The 15,990-nt window shown below is 42.1% G+C and overlaps 3 protein-coding genes and 1 long non-coding RNA gene across 6 annotated transcripts; 2 read left to right on the forward strand and 2 right to left on the reverse strand.

Annotated features, from left to right (window-relative positions):
- The first annotated feature begins 1,968 nt into the window (after positions 1–1,968).
- On the forward strand, positions 1,969–4,397 carry LOC122026953 (glucan endo-1,3-beta-glucosidase 8-like). The gene is made up of 2 exons (XM_042585720.1): positions 1,969–3,062; positions 3,140–4,397. Exons 1-2 carry the CDS (start codon positions 2,731–2,733, stop codon positions 4,263–4,265), a joined length of 1,458 nt encoding a protein of 485 aa, XP_042441654.1. The 5' UTR covers positions 1,969–2,730; the 3' UTR covers positions 4,266–4,397.
- Positions 3,835–7,289, reverse strand: LOC122026955. Its single transcript, XR_006124209.1, has 4 exons — positions 7,152–7,289; positions 6,565–7,058; positions 4,861–4,931; positions 3,835–4,338 (listed from the first exon to the last, which is right to left on the reverse strand). It is a non-coding gene; the product is annotated as an uncharacterized LOC122026955 (long non-coding RNA).
- Positions 7,290–10,547: 3,258 nt separating this feature from the next.
- Positions 10,548–12,940, forward strand: LOC122026952 (vicilin Car i 2.0101-like). Of its 2 annotated transcripts, XM_042585719.1 has the most exons (5): positions 10,549–11,041; positions 11,171–11,688; positions 11,772–11,843; positions 11,933–12,199; positions 12,271–12,940. In XM_042585719.1, the coding sequence occupies exons 1-5, from the start codon at positions 10,756–10,758 to the stop codon at positions 12,799–12,801; spliced, it is 1,674 nt and encodes a 557-aa protein (XP_042441653.1). In that variant the 5' UTR covers positions 10,549–10,755; the 3' UTR covers positions 12,802–12,940. The 2 variants fall into 2 exon arrangements, with proteins under 2 accessions (XP_042441652.1, XP_042441653.1); XM_042585718.1 differs by having other exon boundaries at positions 10,548–11,688.
- A 39-nt stretch (positions 12,941–12,979) lies between these two features.
- On the reverse strand, positions 12,980–15,893 carry LOC122026954 (60S ribosomal protein L6, mitochondrial). Of its 2 annotated transcripts, none has more exons than XM_042585721.1 (3): positions 15,686–15,893; positions 15,483–15,556; positions 12,980–13,413 (listed from the first exon to the last, which is right to left on the reverse strand). In XM_042585721.1, the coding sequence occupies exon 3, from the start codon at positions 13,392–13,394 to the stop codon at positions 13,080–13,082; it is 315 nt and encodes a 104-aa protein (XP_042441655.1). In that variant the 5' UTR covers positions 13,395–13,413; positions 15,483–15,556; positions 15,686–15,893; the 3' UTR covers positions 12,980–13,079. The 2 variants fall into 2 exon arrangements, with proteins under 2 accessions (XP_042441655.1, XP_042441656.1); XM_042585722.1 differs by having other exon boundaries at positions 15,632–15,893.
- Between the last annotated feature and the right edge of the window lie 97 nt (positions 15,894–15,990).

The following is a 15,990-nucleotide window of genomic DNA, read 5'->3' on the forward strand; positions in this document are numbered from 1 at the left end:
CCCAGGCGATCAGAGCAGTAGAAGAGCGAAAGGAGGATGGAAATACTACTGGAGGCACCTTTAAAGGGAATTGAAGGTGCTTCCGCGTCTCACTGTAGAACGCGCCTTCCATGGCTGGAAGGCATATTCGATGAACAGTACAAAAACGCCTTCCATCCCTATGGAAGATGCCTTCGACTAAGTTGATTTTAGTCGTTGCCAAAGGATAAAGTTGGCACCTCACTGGAGGCGCCTTCCAGCCCTATGAAATGCATCTTCAAACTGCGGATAAGATTCTACAAGGGCTATCAAAAGACCCCTGGACCTAGGAAATAAGTAACAACTTCTATATTCATTTCCTAGCAATAGTCAGAGAGCTTCCAACGAGTGTAAGAGGTTTCTCCGCCTTCATAGAGGGATATCTTTAGTGTGTTTACTTGCCTTGGATTAACAACCTCCCCGGTTGTAAACAAGTAACTCTTTTGGCCTTGTTTCTTTTTAGTTGTTCATTTATTTTATTTTTTTCTGAATTAAAAGTCGAGAAAAGTTTTTCTTAATAGACAGTTCATCTCCCCTCCTTCCGGCCTACCTGGGCCAACAGAAGACTCTTGATTGAAGAATTATAAGCGGTAAGTTAAACTAATTCCTAAAAAAAAATATATACATATATATACATGGGCTTTTGAAAATTTTGAGTCTCCTAAAACTTTGGCCCTGGGCAATCTCCTAGGACCGCCCGGCCTCTGGGCTGGGGTTGCGAACAATATTTCTAAACAACATTCGTGAACAATATTCACAAACCAGGTTTATTAATAAAACTCTTATCAATATACTATATAAACAAAAAAATAAAATAAAAAAAAAATTTGATAAACTCAATAACCAATCAAATAAGTAAAAATTTCAAACAATCAAATAAGATTAAATTAAGAGCTCGATAACATCTAAATAAACTAAGCTCGAACCAAGTTTAAGTCAATCTTGAATTGAGAGCTCGATAACATCAAAACAAACCAAGCTCGATCCAAGTTTCAGACAAGCTCAAACTCATAAAAATTAAACCAAGTCATGCCTGAACAATCATTTCAAAGACTTGGTTCATTTTAAGTTTGGCTAAGTTTGTCTCGGTTATCTCATCAAATAAACTTAAACACCCCAAAACTCGACTCAGCTCGGCTCAACTTGTTTACAACCCTAACTACTAGAATAAGATATCAACCTAAATTAGATGATCTGAGATGAATTTCATTATCTTTAATTTTCATCTATTCCCACCAAATACCATCGAAGATTTTTGATTGGATATCCATCCTCAAATTAATATTCATTAAAAATCGAATATCTTTTATACTAATAATTTTTTTCATTTCGTCTAACTATAATCATTCAATAAAAGCATATTAACCCCCACGGATTGGTATAGTTGATATTTACATGAATGGTTGTTCCAATAGATTTTTTATATTAATTCTCAGCAGGTGAAAATTGACTCGCTTAGATATCTGACCTCCTCTGTATAAAGGACTGTTGCATAATTACATTAGGGTAAATGCCTCCTGTAACATTTATAGAGTGTGAGATAGGCTTGAAGGGACTGCTAAGATGATAATTTTACCATGCTCTAATAAAAATATATTTTAGAAATAACATTATATCCAATAAAAAATAAATTAAATATATACTCGATATCTTATATTCAATTATCTAATTATTTAATTAAATTTAAAAACTCATCCATATTTTTTTCTATTCAGATTAGATATTAAATCCGACGTGGGATTAGAAGGAAATGACCATCCATACTCAATAAAAAATCCATTAACCCAAATTGGATATTTCTGGATTCATTGTATAATATAACAGAGTGGCCGTCACGACCTGCCCCGTTACCCGCTGCACCGCGTGTTCCCGCCGGCGCTAGATCCTGATAAATCCGCCACGTCGGTTCGCGTGGGAATCCAATTGTTTTTTGTCCTTAAATCGCATCGGCCATCAAGTAAACGACCATTCTACCCCCGACCTTCTTCGAAATTTCCTTCTCCAGCGAAGCAAACCACCACCGCCTTGTCGCCTCTTCCGCCCGCGATCTGATCTCTACTCTCCTGCCCGAATCGGATCGAATCGGATGAGCGGAAGAGGAGTGCGTCAAAAGCTGAAACCTTTCCTGCCACTTTTCCGCAGTGGGAATCGTCTCGAGCTCCTCTCAAAAGCTCCGACCTTTTCCTTTCTTAATCCTCTCGCCGTTTTCTTGCTCCTGAATTTCAAACGAGTTTTCGGTCTTCGATCCGCTGCGCTCGGCTCACGATAAATGCTGGATCTTTGAAAGGCGGCGCCGTGTTGTTTTCTCTGTCTTCTCATGCCGTAGATCTCGTAGAATATTTTGCAGAGTTCAGTGCTATCGTGGCGATCGACGGGCGGTTTCCGTGATCTTTAGATGTCCGCTCTGTCTACTCCTCTGCAATTCCATCTCTCTGAGAACGTCCTCGGTGTGCAACCAGCTATGTTTTTTGTTCATCTCTTCGCCTTTTTTCTTCCTGTGGCTCTTGTTCTATTCTGTTATTTTAGCTTATCCCCTGTCCCTGTCTTGCCACACAAGAGGAAAGAGGAGTAAATCATTTGTTCCTCTATGTTTAATTCAAACTTAAAGTCCCCCCGACCAATAATACTAACCCCTATTTCGTCCTCCATCTCAGACATCGGCTTCTCAGTTTTTGAAAGCTGATTTTTTTTTGGATAGATTTGGCCGGAATTATGTCGGATTGCAGGATCTTGCTCTGCCTCGTCGTCCTTGTGGGAGTATGTTCTGCGTGGGTGGACGGGTTGGGGGTGAACTGGGGAACGATGGCGTCGCATCCTTTGCCTCCGAAGATCGTGGTGCGGATGCTGAAGGCGAATGGAATCAGTAGGGTGAAGATCTTCGATGCTGACGCCGCCACCATGAACGCCCTCGCCGGCTCCGGCATCGAGGTCATGGTCGCCATTCCGAATAACATGCTCGGTTACATGATCGATCTCGACACCGCCAGGCAATGGGTGAAGCACAACGTCACTCGCTACAATTTCCAGGGCGGCGTCAAGATCAAGTGAGTCGATCGAACGAAATGAATTTGCAGATTGTTATCAAAAGGGCCAAAAAGAAAGCTGAGACTTTTGATTTCAGATACGTCGCCGTCGGGAACGAGCCTTTTCTGACGACTTACAACGGCTCGTTTTTGAATATTACATTGCCGGCGTTGAAGAACGTCCAGGCCGCCCTCGACAGAGCCGGAGTAGGCGACAGCATCAAGGCCACCGTCCCGCTGAACGCGGACGTGTACAACTCTCCGACGAGCAATCCGGTGCCTTCTGCTGGCCGCTTCCGCGCCGACATCAGCGAGCTCATGACCCAAATCGTGTCCTTCCTCAACTACTCCGGCGCGCCTTTCACCGTCAACATCTATCCCTTCATCAGCCTCTACGAGAACCCCAACTTCCCCGTCGACTACGCCTTCTTCGACGGGACGTCCTCGCCGGTGGTCGACAGCAACGGGATCCAATACGACAACGTGTTCGACGCCAACTTCGACACGCTGGTGTCTGCTCTGACGGCGGTGGAGTTGGGGAGCTTGCCGATCATCGTGGGGGAGGTGGGTTGGCCTACTGACGGCGACGTCAACGCGAAGACGGCGTACGCGCAGCGGTTCTACAACGGGCTGCTGCGGAAGCTGTCGGCCAACAAGGGGACGCCGCTGCGGCCGAACCAGTACGTGGAGGTGTACATGTTCAGCTTGATCGACGAGGACGCGAAGAGCATCGCGCCGGGGAACTTCGAGCGCCACTGGGGGATCTTCAAGTACGACGGGCAGCCCAAGTTCGCGCTGGATTCCGGGCAGGGGCAGGAGGTGCTACCGGTGGCGGCCAGCAACGTGGAGTACTTGCCGAAGACGTGGTGCGTCTTCGCCGCCGGCGGCGCCGGCGACGTGAGCAAGCTCGGGGACAATATCAACTACGCGTGCTCGAGGTCGGATTGCACGGCGCTGGGGTACGGGTCGAGCTGCAACGGGCTGGATGCGAACGGGAATGCGTCGTTCGCGTTTAATATGTATTTCCAGGTGCAGAACCAACAAGCGCCGAGCTGCAACTTCCAGGGGCTGGCGGTGGAGACAACGCAGGACCCGTCGACGCCGGAATGTAACTTTACGATCCAGATCGTGTCAAATGGCGTGGCGGCGTCGGCGGTTGCGCCGTCGGACGCAATGCTGGTGATCTTCTTGTGGTTCTTCACGGCGATCGTTGAGGTTTTCTAATTGCGGTCGTCGTTGATTTCTTGGATTGTTTTGTTCGGATATGATTGCTGCTTAGCCACAGCTCCTTCCAATCCTATAAAAATCTCAGAAAATATTGTTCTCAGATTGTATTTTGTGAGTTTTGTGATAATTTAACAGGATGAAAAATTATGAACAGAAACAGATCCTTCGTTGACTATGCAACTCGAATTGTGTATGAAGTTGAAAGATTAGTTTCACCTGCCACCATCTTGACCTGGTTTTAATGACGATCAACGTTTAAAGAAGAATTACTGAGAGTCCCCACTCGACCATTGACCATTATCAGTATCGTTTAATAATTAGCTGATGGAGACCTCAAATGACTGAGAGTGATCAGAGGCAATAATCAAGTTTTGTGAAACTGCACCTCTTTCTGAAAGGAAATCTTATGACTCAGGCGTCTTTTGGCATTTTTTGTTGGGGTTGCAATCACAGTCACCGCCCATTTCTAATCCTTATCAGAAAAGAATCAAATTGTTCTTCGTAGTTTAATTCGAGAAAGGCTTTTGCGGCCTTTTTTGTTTTGATACGTGTGTTTTAGATTTGGACTTGCTGTAGGCTTATTATTGCTCACATGTTTATCGTTCTGGTGGGGAAGGAGACTGGATACGGAGCCTCCAGTCAGCATAATGCTTGATCTTGATCCTGTCCCCACAAAAGATTGGCATTAAAACACCTGTAGATAATACAGAAAGATCAAACAAATTGCTAATCCCAGGCACAGGGTAGTGAATTCTCTCCCGTAACAGCACCTACATTCAAGTTGAGAATTTTGATAGAAAAATCTAAGTTTTGGCATGTCATAGCATTTGCAAAGGAATAAATGACATGGGAAACACAAGCAGAAATCAGGTAAATGTAATGCTAGAGTATTGATCACAGTATCAGACCGAGTGTCTAAACTCCTAAGGACACATTGTGCAATTGAATGGAATGAGATAATGAGAAATGGAATGAAATCAGAGAGAAATGGATGTTTGCATACCCATGTTTGATTGCACTAAGAGACTGGAGATTGAGATGGTTTTAAGAAAATGAAGTATACATGGTGAGAAGTTGATGGATCAGCATCAATTACAACACTACAAATGCATGGAAAATTGAAATTGTAGCAGAATGGTCATTCCAGAATCTGAACACTACAAAATGAATATTTGTTTCACTCATTCTGCCTTTATTTTGTTCATCAAAATGTTGGAATGTAAAACACATTAGGAATGATCCAAACATAACCAAACTAGCATTACATTGTTTGGTTACTGAGATGAAAGTTAAGCAAGATAAACTAACCACAATGTGTAGTGAAGAATATAAATGTAGAGAATGATCTCTTTCCTAACAACTTAAGCTTTTTGTAATAAGTGATCACCGAGTCTAACTTAATATGATATTAGAACTAAAGATCATGTGTTCAAAGTCTGTCCATTTAAGTAATACAAAGGACAGAGTGTAAGGCGCAAGTTGAATCAGTTTCCAATGAGAAAAAAAAAAATCAGATACCATAAGATTTTTGTAACTAGTTATATATTTTAGTGTGACAAAAATATAGGTCTAATTCCATGTAGCAATCAGAAGGTAGAGAGAATTCAAATAGGGAAATTATTATGTCACACAAACACTTGTCTTTTAATTTCATATTCCTTTGGTGGAAATAGAATTGTTTGTCAAAATTTGCACTTGCAACATTATTCGGGTAGCAAAAATGCATTAAAAATTGCTGGAATCAGCAACAAATTAGCAGCACCGAACATATGTTCTTTGATCATGTGGATGAGATAAACTCATAGATTGACTGAAACCATATAATCCATTCAAATATATGCAGTTTAGGGTCAAACTGATCTAATAACCCAGAACAAATGAACAATCAACCAGGGTTTTGCTTGTTCGCAAGAAATAAAATCCAACAAATACTTGGGGGAAAAAAAAAGACAAGTATGATGCTAGAGATGCTTTTACCATAATTAAGGAGCCATCAGCTAATGCAAGACAAAGTTTAACATTCTAAATTGTCATCTAATCAACTAATAAAACCCCACAATTTAATACTTATGGCAAGTATTTTCTATTTCTGACCATAAGTCCATAAGGCATCAATTTTATAGTTCATATTATGTTTGTGTTGTTTGGCATGCCATCTATGCAAAAAAAAACACTTTTTTTTTGTCTTATCAAATATTTAGATAGTTTTCCACCTTCCATATTCTCAGAAAAGGAATAATACTCATTTTCTTTTCTCCCCTTTTACCGTAGCACAAAGAAAAAGAAAATCTCATACCTCTTTTTGTCCACACTTTTTAGTCGATTCCTCTGCCTTTTTCTTTTTCATTTTCGCTTATTCCTTTATTCTAAGCATCAATGCTGAGTCATGAGCAATCCTTGTTTCAGAGCTATAATCTTCTAGACATTCCACCCTCAGCCACCAACAAAGCACATTGTCCATGAAATTGACAATCCTTTCCCCATATGTTTAATTACGTTTCACCTCTCAGACTATGACAGCAGCAGAATCACCTCAGACTATAAAGATACTAAATTTATGACATACTACTCCGAACTACCTTAACAAACAATTGAAGGAGCGAATAAAGCAGAATAATCTCAGCAACGATCGAGCCTTCAAAGATTGTACAAAAGCATCATAGTTGGAGACGCCGAAGAAGATGTGGTGTCTCCTCGGCAGGGTCTCGACGAGAAGCAGAGAGAAAGACGGCGGAAGGCACCTCGAATTCACCGAACTTGGGGGGTGTCGATCCACTCGAACCCTAACACCTTGAAAAGAACAGAAAGAAGAAATGGAGCAAGTAATCGATTCCGGCTGTTGTAGAGAATAGATCGACGACGATGATGATGGCGATGGCGTACCTCGTGGTAGAACACAGCGAGATGCTTGACGTAGGGCAATGCCCTCGCGATGTGGCTAAGCACGACTCCTTCCGCCGCCGCCATAAGCCCATAAGGATTAGTGGAGAAGAAAGAATAGCTACAAGCAAAGGCCACCCACGAATGCGATAGAGAAGTGTCTTTTATGCAGGGAAATTTCATTTCATTATTATAAAAAAAAATATTAATGATTTAAAATAATTAAAATAATACAACTTTTTAAACATTTTAATGACTAATACGATAATACTCTTCGAATATTGATCCAAAATTAGAGGTGGAACGTTAGATAGATGTCTGTTATGTTAACTAAGTGAAGATCTCTGGGTTGATTCGATGGCTCTTGGTTGGTGCGCTAAGTTCTATGTGCACACTTACATGAGTTAATAAAATGTCAATACCAAAAATTAAAAAAAGAATCTTTAGCGAAAACTCTCCGACACTTAAATAAACATGTCACCTGAGCAAGAAGTAGAATAGTAGTGATCAATAACATAATACACGCAGTACAATGTATCAAGTATGTGTACTTTCTCATCGGAGAGGATCCCCTATTTATATATTACCTCTACGACCTCCGTAATCATGAGATGATAGAGAATGTCAAGTGCTAAAAGTTATCGCGCAGTGGAATATATGCATCTTGGAAGACGTACAGCCAGTTCGAGGAATCTTTCGCTACTCGTGTGCACTCTTTTGTAATTGACGCCATCAATGAAGCGGCTGAAGGAATATGCGGTCATAATGTATTAGCTGAGGGAAGCATAATTGCCCTTAAGGAAGGTTCCTTGCATCACCACAGAGGAATATTCTCTAACAAACAGTTATTATTCTCTAATAAGTTGTTAGGATACTTTGACGAGTTGTTAGGATGCTCTGACAATATTATCCCTTGAGCATATCTCGACCAAGCGTTGATCTGTCCGGGCGAATAATAAATGGGACCTTGAGTTTCATAAGGCTGACCTACACTTTGCAATACTCGATATACATGTATAGTAATGCTGGAGATATGAGTGTAATCTCGCCCTGTCTTTATGGTCGCTCGAATATATACCGAGATTCTAGAGATCTGAGTGAAAAACCGTCCTATTTTTAGGGTCGCTCGAGTATATGCTGGGCCTACCTTAGACCTCCACCTTGTATTGACTTTACCTTCTACGTCAATCTGTGGGCCGATCTACTTTTAACACGCCATATCAAATATGATACAAAAATTCTTATTTATTATAAAAATTAGCTATCACTTAATTCCGGCAACAAACATATTTTATTTATAAAAATTTCTTCGCTCACAGTGTTATCAATCCTAAAATATGGGATTAAAGAGAAACATGACAGTGTATATTTTTTATATAAAAATAATCAGATAAAATTACTAATTAATTTTAAAATTATTTTTATAAGATATTAATGTAATTTTATTTGGTCTTCACATAAATTAGTGAGTAAAGTTCATATCCTGAATAAAATAGTAACATACAAATATCATTTAAAATAAAAGTATATCATATCTAAATTAACTTAAATAGATTTGATGATGACAGAGATCAGAGAATTAGATTCCTCTTCGAGTACAATATGAAATAGACATATACATATACATATATAAACACATTCACAGTTACAAAATTAAAAAGATGAAAGATTTAACCAAATAATTATTATTTGGTTAAAATTTATTTTATATATATATATATATATATATAAACCACCATTGTCATCGGCAAAAGCTCTACTTTCCACCGTTGTTAGGATGTCCACCACCCTCATGGATTGGATCCGGCCCTCCGGGGACAACACGCATGCTTCCTCCGTCGAAATCCTCAATGCCACTGCATCTAACAACATCAGCTCCACCGCAAGGTGGCGGTCGAATGAGACTCGAAGTTCCGCGAGATAGTCTTGCTCCTTGGCTACTAGACGAGCCCGAAAGAACCATGAAAACTATTAGCATTGAAGTAAAAGAAGTAGCTCTAGACATCTTCCCTCCTTCCTTGTTCTTTCGGTGTCGATGGCAAGCTAAGAAGCTAACTGAGGTGGATGTCGATCGGATAGGAGGGTATTTATAGCATGCAATTGGATTACCAACATAATCTAGTACAGAGATTTTAATATGAATGTGGATAAGAAGGCATTTCACTCCAAGATTTCCATTTGAAATGGTCCACGTATATTGATTCTAGTTGACCTTTTGTTTTAAAGGTAAGGCATAATTAACAATTAAAGTTAAGTTAAAAAAATAACTCAAAACCAACAACCATTTTGTATTATAGGTCATAGTCAACACTAATCTATGTATATTAGGATTTTATTTTATTTTTATGGATTATGCATGGAGAATATGAATTAATTAAGATATGATGATAATAATAACAATAAACAACTTTTTAACATGACCATATCTTGAAGAATATTTTTAGACAACTTGGTGGAATGGGAGGCTTAGGATTAAGCTTTTTATTTTTTTCTAAAAATGTTTAAGGGAATAATTAACTAGGAAAGTTATGCATTGGATTTGCATATCTAAGAGAAATATTGTTAAAAAAAATTGTTCATCTTGAACAATATTGATAAAATCTAGCGTGGTTTTATAATTGATCATAAGAAAAAAACATTTATTTGAATAGAATTATTGTTGAAAAAAAAGAAATATAATGAAAATACACATGAACAAGTAGAATAAAGTACTTTTGTTACATTAAAACTTGTCCCCGGTGCATGGTGTCGTAGTAGCATATTCAGGTTATTTTTCAGGTGTCCGTGGTTCGAACCTCAACTATGACGTATTTGTAGGAATTTTTCCTCCAAATGGAGAATATAATCAAAGAATGTTGAGTTTCTGGGCTGCCCGCCACGTGATCGATGACTAATTTGATCATCATAATAAATGAGACTAATTAAAATTATTATTTTTTATTACATTAAAACTTTTGTACAATGAATGCGATGCATAAAGAAATATTGAAGTTAGCAATCATTACTTGAACAATTAAACTAAAAGAAAATCACTTAATAACCAATTGTCACTCTCCCCTTTATGCTCTCTGTTTGGATCAAATTGTAAAGAATATATGTGTTTTTACCCAAACAAATTAATATTTATTTTCTTTGTCGATGATCATAAAACAAGAGGAAGACGACAAAAGCGTTTAAGTTTTTTTTTAACGGTTAGAGTTTTAATTTATTTGATAAAAAAATGGTATTTTATGTATTTACCGTAACGAAATTCGTGTCCTAAGTCTCCGCCGCCCAAGGTCCGTCCTGGCCGACACGTTTCGCTCATGCGACACTGCTCCACACGTGATCCCCACGTGCCAGCCATTTCGACGAGCCGCACGCGTTACCCCTGCTAGCCCAGCACCCCACACGTGTGCTTCGCCTCCAAGCTCATCTCCTCTGCTCTCTCTGTTCTTCGTTTCCATGAAAGCAATGAACCGCGCGCCACGTTCCTCCCATGCAATTTCGTGTCCTCGCCATTTCCACCAACTCATCCCTTCTTCCCTCCCTATAAATCCATCCCGTTCTTCCTCCTATCTCCTCACCGATCAGGCTCGGCGAGTTCTTAATTGTTTGCTCCATCGCAATGGCTACTAAGCCCGAAGGTTTGCTGCTTCTCCTCGCAGTAGTTCTCCTCTTGTCCTCCAGCTTTGCCGACGACTCGAGGGGCGACCCCGAGAAGCGACTGCAGCAATGCCGGCAGCAATGCCGGCAGCAGCAGCAGCTCAGCCAGCGGCAGAGGATGCAGTGCGAGCGTTCATGCGAGGAGCAATACGAGAGACAGCAAGGCGGGAATCGTGACGGCGCCGCGAGGCGGTACGAGGAGTGCCTGCAGGAGTGCAGCAAGCACGGCCGCCACGACGAGCAGCAACGCCGCCAGTGCGCGAGCCGGTGCGAGGCGCGATACCAGGAGGAGCGAAGGGGGCGCGCTGCAGAATTACTCGAAGAAACCATTGATAGAAAAGACCCCGAGCAGCGTCGTCAAGAGTGCCGCGAGGACTGCCGACAGAGCGAGCACGGCCGGCGCCAGGAGCAGCAGTGCGAGCAGCGGTGCGAGGTGCAGTACCGCGAGGAGCGCGGCCATCGGAAGGGGGACCCTCAGCGACAGGAGGAAGAGGAAGAGGAAGAGAAAGAGCACAACCCTTATCACTTCGACCGCCAGAGCTTCCGCTGGATAGAGAAAACAGAGCACGGCGACATCAGGGTTCTCCCCAACTTCCTCGAGAAGTCCAAGCTGCTGCTGGGCATCGCCAATTACCGCATCACGGTGACCGAGTTGAAACCGCGTGGCTTCGTGCTGCCGCAGCACGTGGATGCTGATGCCTTCGTCTACGTCGCCAAAGGTTCCGGAGTCATCACTCTCATATGCCAGGACAAGAAGGAGACCTACGAGCTCCGGCAGGGAGACATCATCAAAGTACCTGCAGGAGCCATCAGGTATCTGGCCAACAAAGACGACGACGAAAAGCTCGTCTTAATCGACCTCCTGAAACCCGTCTCCACTCCTGGTCTCTTCGAGGTAGGAAAGCTTCGTGCGAGTTTCTTCCTTTTTTAGATATTTACTTTGTTCTCGAGAGTGATCACTGTCCGATTGCTCTGCAGTTCTTCTACGGTGCCGGAGCACAGAACTTCTTGAAGAGTTTTAGCGATGAGATCCTCGAGGCGGCTTTCGATGTAAAAACTAATCAATTTAAATTACGATTGATCGAATTAACTTCGCCTTTGTAAAATTTTCTTTGTTCTGATTCTGCGTGAGGTTGCAGACGCGGGGAGAGCGGGTGCAAAGGCTCTTCGGGCAACAGAAGAAAACGGGCATCGTGACGGCGTCGGAAGAACAGATACGCGGGCTGAGCCGCCAGGCCTCCGAAGGTCGGCATTGGCCGTTTGGGGAATCCCAGGGCACCTTCAATCTCCTGAGGAAGCGCCCGGTTCACTCGAGCCGCCGAGGCCAACTGCACGAGGCCGACGGCGACGACTACCAGCCGCTAAAAGAGCACGACATCCAAATTTCCTACGTTAACATCACCCAAGTAAATCGATTTATCGATTTCTAGATAGAGATCCGTGCGATGATTAATTCAAATGTTACTCGTTCGCGCAGGGTTCTATGATTGCGCCGTACTTCAACAGCCGGGCGACCAAGATCGCGATTGTGGTGGAGGGAGAAGCTCGCATCGAGACGATATGCCCGCACCTGTCCGAGCAACGGCAGAGCAGGGAGCGGCAAGGTCGAAGTCAAGAAGGCGAGGAAGGTGAAGGTCAACGGTACAAAAGGGTGCGCTTCCACGTGCGACGGGGGTCGGTGGTGGTCCTCCCGCCGGGCCACCCGACAGTGGTCGTGGCGTCGAGCGCCGAACACGGAAAGGGAAACTTTGAAGCGGTCTGCTTCGAGATCTGGGCGGAGAAGAACGAGAAGAACTTCCTGGCTGGGAAAAACAACGTGTGGAAACAGATGGAGAGGGAAGCCAAGGAGCTGGCGTTCGACGTGCCGGCGAGGGAGGTCGACGAGGTGCTGCAGGCACAAAGTGATCAGATTATAATCGCAGGGCCAGAGGAGCGACAGGGCGGTGGGGACGGCAGCGGTCGTCGCCGGGACATTCCTTTGATAGAGCTTGCTACGGCGTTTGTGTGAGTATCCGCGGGTTGTTACAAAATAAAACAGAGAGCTTTTGGGACGTCGCTCTCAGTACGGCCGAGGTCGAGTATCGTTTGTATGTATGTGACTGTGTAAAAACACATGCAAATTAATAAAATCCTGGTCTTCAAAATAAGAATAGGAAAGTTTGGGCTCCAAAGACATGGCAGATAGATTAAGAAAGTTTGGCCGAGGGGCATATGGTTATTGATAATTGAAAGGATCATAATATTTTGTTCAAATCCAAGGAGCTGAAAGTGAAAGAGGCAGGGTCTTCATTTCGATTTCTTACCTTGTTTTTTCTTTACCACTTCGTCTATGTAGAGTATACCCTTGCCTTTGTAAACTTCTGGAGGCTTGCAGCACCGAACGGCACCAGCAAATTGGTGCACTCGGTTTTTGTCGAGCCCCGTGCAGCAGATTATGTTGTTTTTGAAGCAGAAAACGCGGACGGCAGGAGGGACAGCAAACTCCACCTCATGGCTATAACCGAGTTTCAGAAACAGTTGACGGCCTTCTGATTCAGCTCTCGCTTTAAAGCCAACCCCTACAAGTTTCAAGAAGCGGAAAAAGGTTGCCTCTTTCAGCATTATTATATCAGCAGATCACCTAAGCAACGCAAAAGATATCAATGAGTTGAATAAGTTATGCGACTACTGCATTTAACATTGTGTGAAATTGAAAAGTAGAGTTCTAGTTTATTGCATTATATCAGTGATTAGAGATGGATTGGTGACACATGATTCATTGCACTATTCAGAACTCAAAAGAACTTCTCTTACTATAGTTCAAGCCTGTTTTCTTAATTTCTAAAATCACTCTCAACAGAAATAGTCTCTGATATTGCAGGTTAACTTCTATTTCACCAGTGAGACGTCAATTTTGGAACCACAAATAGTGTCAAAAATGACAAACTAGACGAGACAATCTTCCATATAATGTAAACGGACCTCCCTAGGTTGCTTTTCTTTGTAGTTCATAGCTCTCTGATGGCCCAATTGGATGCACCATAAAAATGGCCGGGTGAGAAACATTCTACAAGATGCACTTACCACATTCCTTAACAAATGGGAACCACATGGAATGCTAGATTCAGCAAATATTCTTGAACTTGTCAATGCCCAGGTGACACCTTTCCCATTAGGAGTGTCAAACGGGGCCAAGCCAGCCAGGGATAAGCTGGCCTGATGCAGGTTCAGGGCACCCGATTAACCTTTTCTCATGCATGTGCAGGGTGGCCAGACATGTAGGAGATTAGTGCTGAGCTCAACCAAGTACTGGCCTGGAACTTTCCATTACTCTAAATGTCATTCTAAGTAGTTAAAAAACAATGAAATTAATAGGCCATAACAAGTCATTTTGTTGGTAAGTTACCAAAAGAATTTTTTTTTAAAGAAAAAAATATCTAAGAAAATCTCCTATCCCCTCCCTCTATGCTTATCCCATAAGCATTCTCTCTCCAATGTTAAACACATTCATAATTCATCTTTCTTCTCGTACTCATTCTCTCATACTCGTATTATCTAGCATATCATCCCATAATCATTTTCAGTGGCTATCAAATATTTTTTTCTTCTCAATTATATTTTAGTTGAATTATATTCTTTTATAACTATTTATGTATCAATATAATAAAGAGGATTGAGCATAAGACGATTAAGCTTCCATTGTAGCTAGACACTATAACGAGGAACAATCAACTTAAAACCAGAGATACAATTGCCGACATACGACAATCCAAATGTGTCACACTGGACACACACACACACTCTCTCTCTCATTTATGCCAGATTAAGTTTGACACTAGCAAAATTCTTGCAACCACATCAAGGGATCACTCAAAGTTCATAACAATCAACATAGTCATACTCAGTAACATAATGCGCACGTTAAACACAATTAGCAACTACTCATCCATAAATAACATCTACTCCACAGTTTGTCATTAGATAGGTTAACACAGTAATTCTAATATATGATTTTAATTTCAACAAAGCGGTAGCAAGTTAACTCACACAATAAACAAGTTGAATATCATATATATCATCGTGCATTAGTTATTCACTATCCACATGTAGCATAATCAGTAGCAAGTATACAACCGCAAGTATGAACTAAACAGGTATAACTCTACATGCAATCTCATGGTATAAGAATAACTAATATATGATACACAAGCAAGACAGAATAAACATAGAAATCAACAACTATAGAATCTAGCCAAACAGAAGAAGATAAAATAGGGATCTTCATTGACTTCCAAGGGTTACAAATATACCACCTAAACCAAGATTGCATATGGAGTACCCGACTTAATCGCGGTCTTACTACTTAAACATGACATAATTGCCACATAGTCGACAAGCTCTATCTCTAGAATGTAACCCATCTCAACACCAGTTCCAAGAGATTGCTGCCAATACTAAACCTCGTCAGATGGCATCCATTGTCACAGACCAACATCCCAAATCGATTAGTAAAGGATCAAATAAATTCAGCTATCAGAGAATCAAAAGCCTACGGGATCCTCCAAATCGCCATAACACTTCACTATCCATCCCAAGTCAATTGTTGGCACTAGATCCTTAGCAACGACAACCCAAACCTAAGATTAGCTCAGCAGCCCTTCCCCTTAATCAACATATTTCAACTCAATACAAGCAGCGGTAAGATCCTACCTGATTAGAAGCCTCGATTACAGTTGGGCGTAGTCGCTTCTTGCTGGAAAGCAAACGCCTGGCGGCTGCAGTTTCTGCCAGAAAACCGAAAGAAGAAGCATGAGCAAAAACTCGCGACGGGAGAAGTAGAATGTGACTTTTGGGCAGACTCCAGATCTTCCCGGGAAGTCGGCGCTGCCGAAACCTCAGCGTCGAAGACCCACCGCTATGCTTGTCGCTTCTGCGCTCACAATAATTCCTCGCTCCTGCAATACGATGGTGTTGTCGAGAAGAATGCAAAGCGCGGAAGGAAGAAGGAGATACAGGCGAGGGAATGGAAGAAGGCGACGATCCTGCTGCTCCTGTGGGATGCAGCCACCACTGCCAGGTCGCACGGAGGGCGAACCAGAGGCTAGGGTTTGGGAATAAATATTTTCGGGTTGTGGTTAGAACTATTTATATGCTAAATTTATAAATTGTAAAATTATTGGGACCAAAATGATTAAAGTCCCCACCTTTTTATTCCCCT

The sequence above is a fragment of the Zingiber officinale genome, chromosome 10A (assembly GCF_018446385.1).
Source record: "Zingiber officinale cultivar Zhangliang chromosome 10A, Zo_v1.1, whole genome shotgun sequence".
NCBI lineage: Eukaryota > Viridiplantae > Streptophyta > Magnoliopsida > Zingiberales > Zingiberaceae > Zingiber > Zingiber officinale.

Bases quoted from the DNA above. Each gene is read 5' to 3' on its own strand.
- LOC122026953 (XM_042585720.1), top strand. From the start codon at position 2,731: ATGTCGGATTGCAGGATCTTGCTCTGCCTCGTCGTCCTTGTGGGAGTA. The intron at 3,063-3,139 runs GTGAGTCGATCG...TTTTGATTTCAG, and splicing joins CAGGGCGGCGTCAAGATCAA to ATACGTCGCCGTCGGGAACG.
- LOC122026952 (XM_042585718.1), top strand. From the start codon at position 10,756: ATGGCTACTAAGCCCGAAGGTTTGCTGCTTCTCCTCGCAGTAGTTCTC. The intron at 11,689-11,771 runs GTAGGAAAGCTT...ATTGCTCTGCAG, and splicing joins CCACTCCTGGTCTCTTCGAG to TTCTTCTACGGTGCCGGAGC. The intron at 12,200-12,270 runs GTAAATCGATTT...TCGTTCGCGCAG, and splicing joins CCTACGTTAACATCACCCAA to GGTTCTATGATTGCGCCGTA.
- LOC122026954 (XM_042585721.1), bottom strand. From the start codon at position 13,394: ATGCTGAAAGAGGCAACCTTTTTCCGCTTCTTGAAACTTGTAGGGGTT.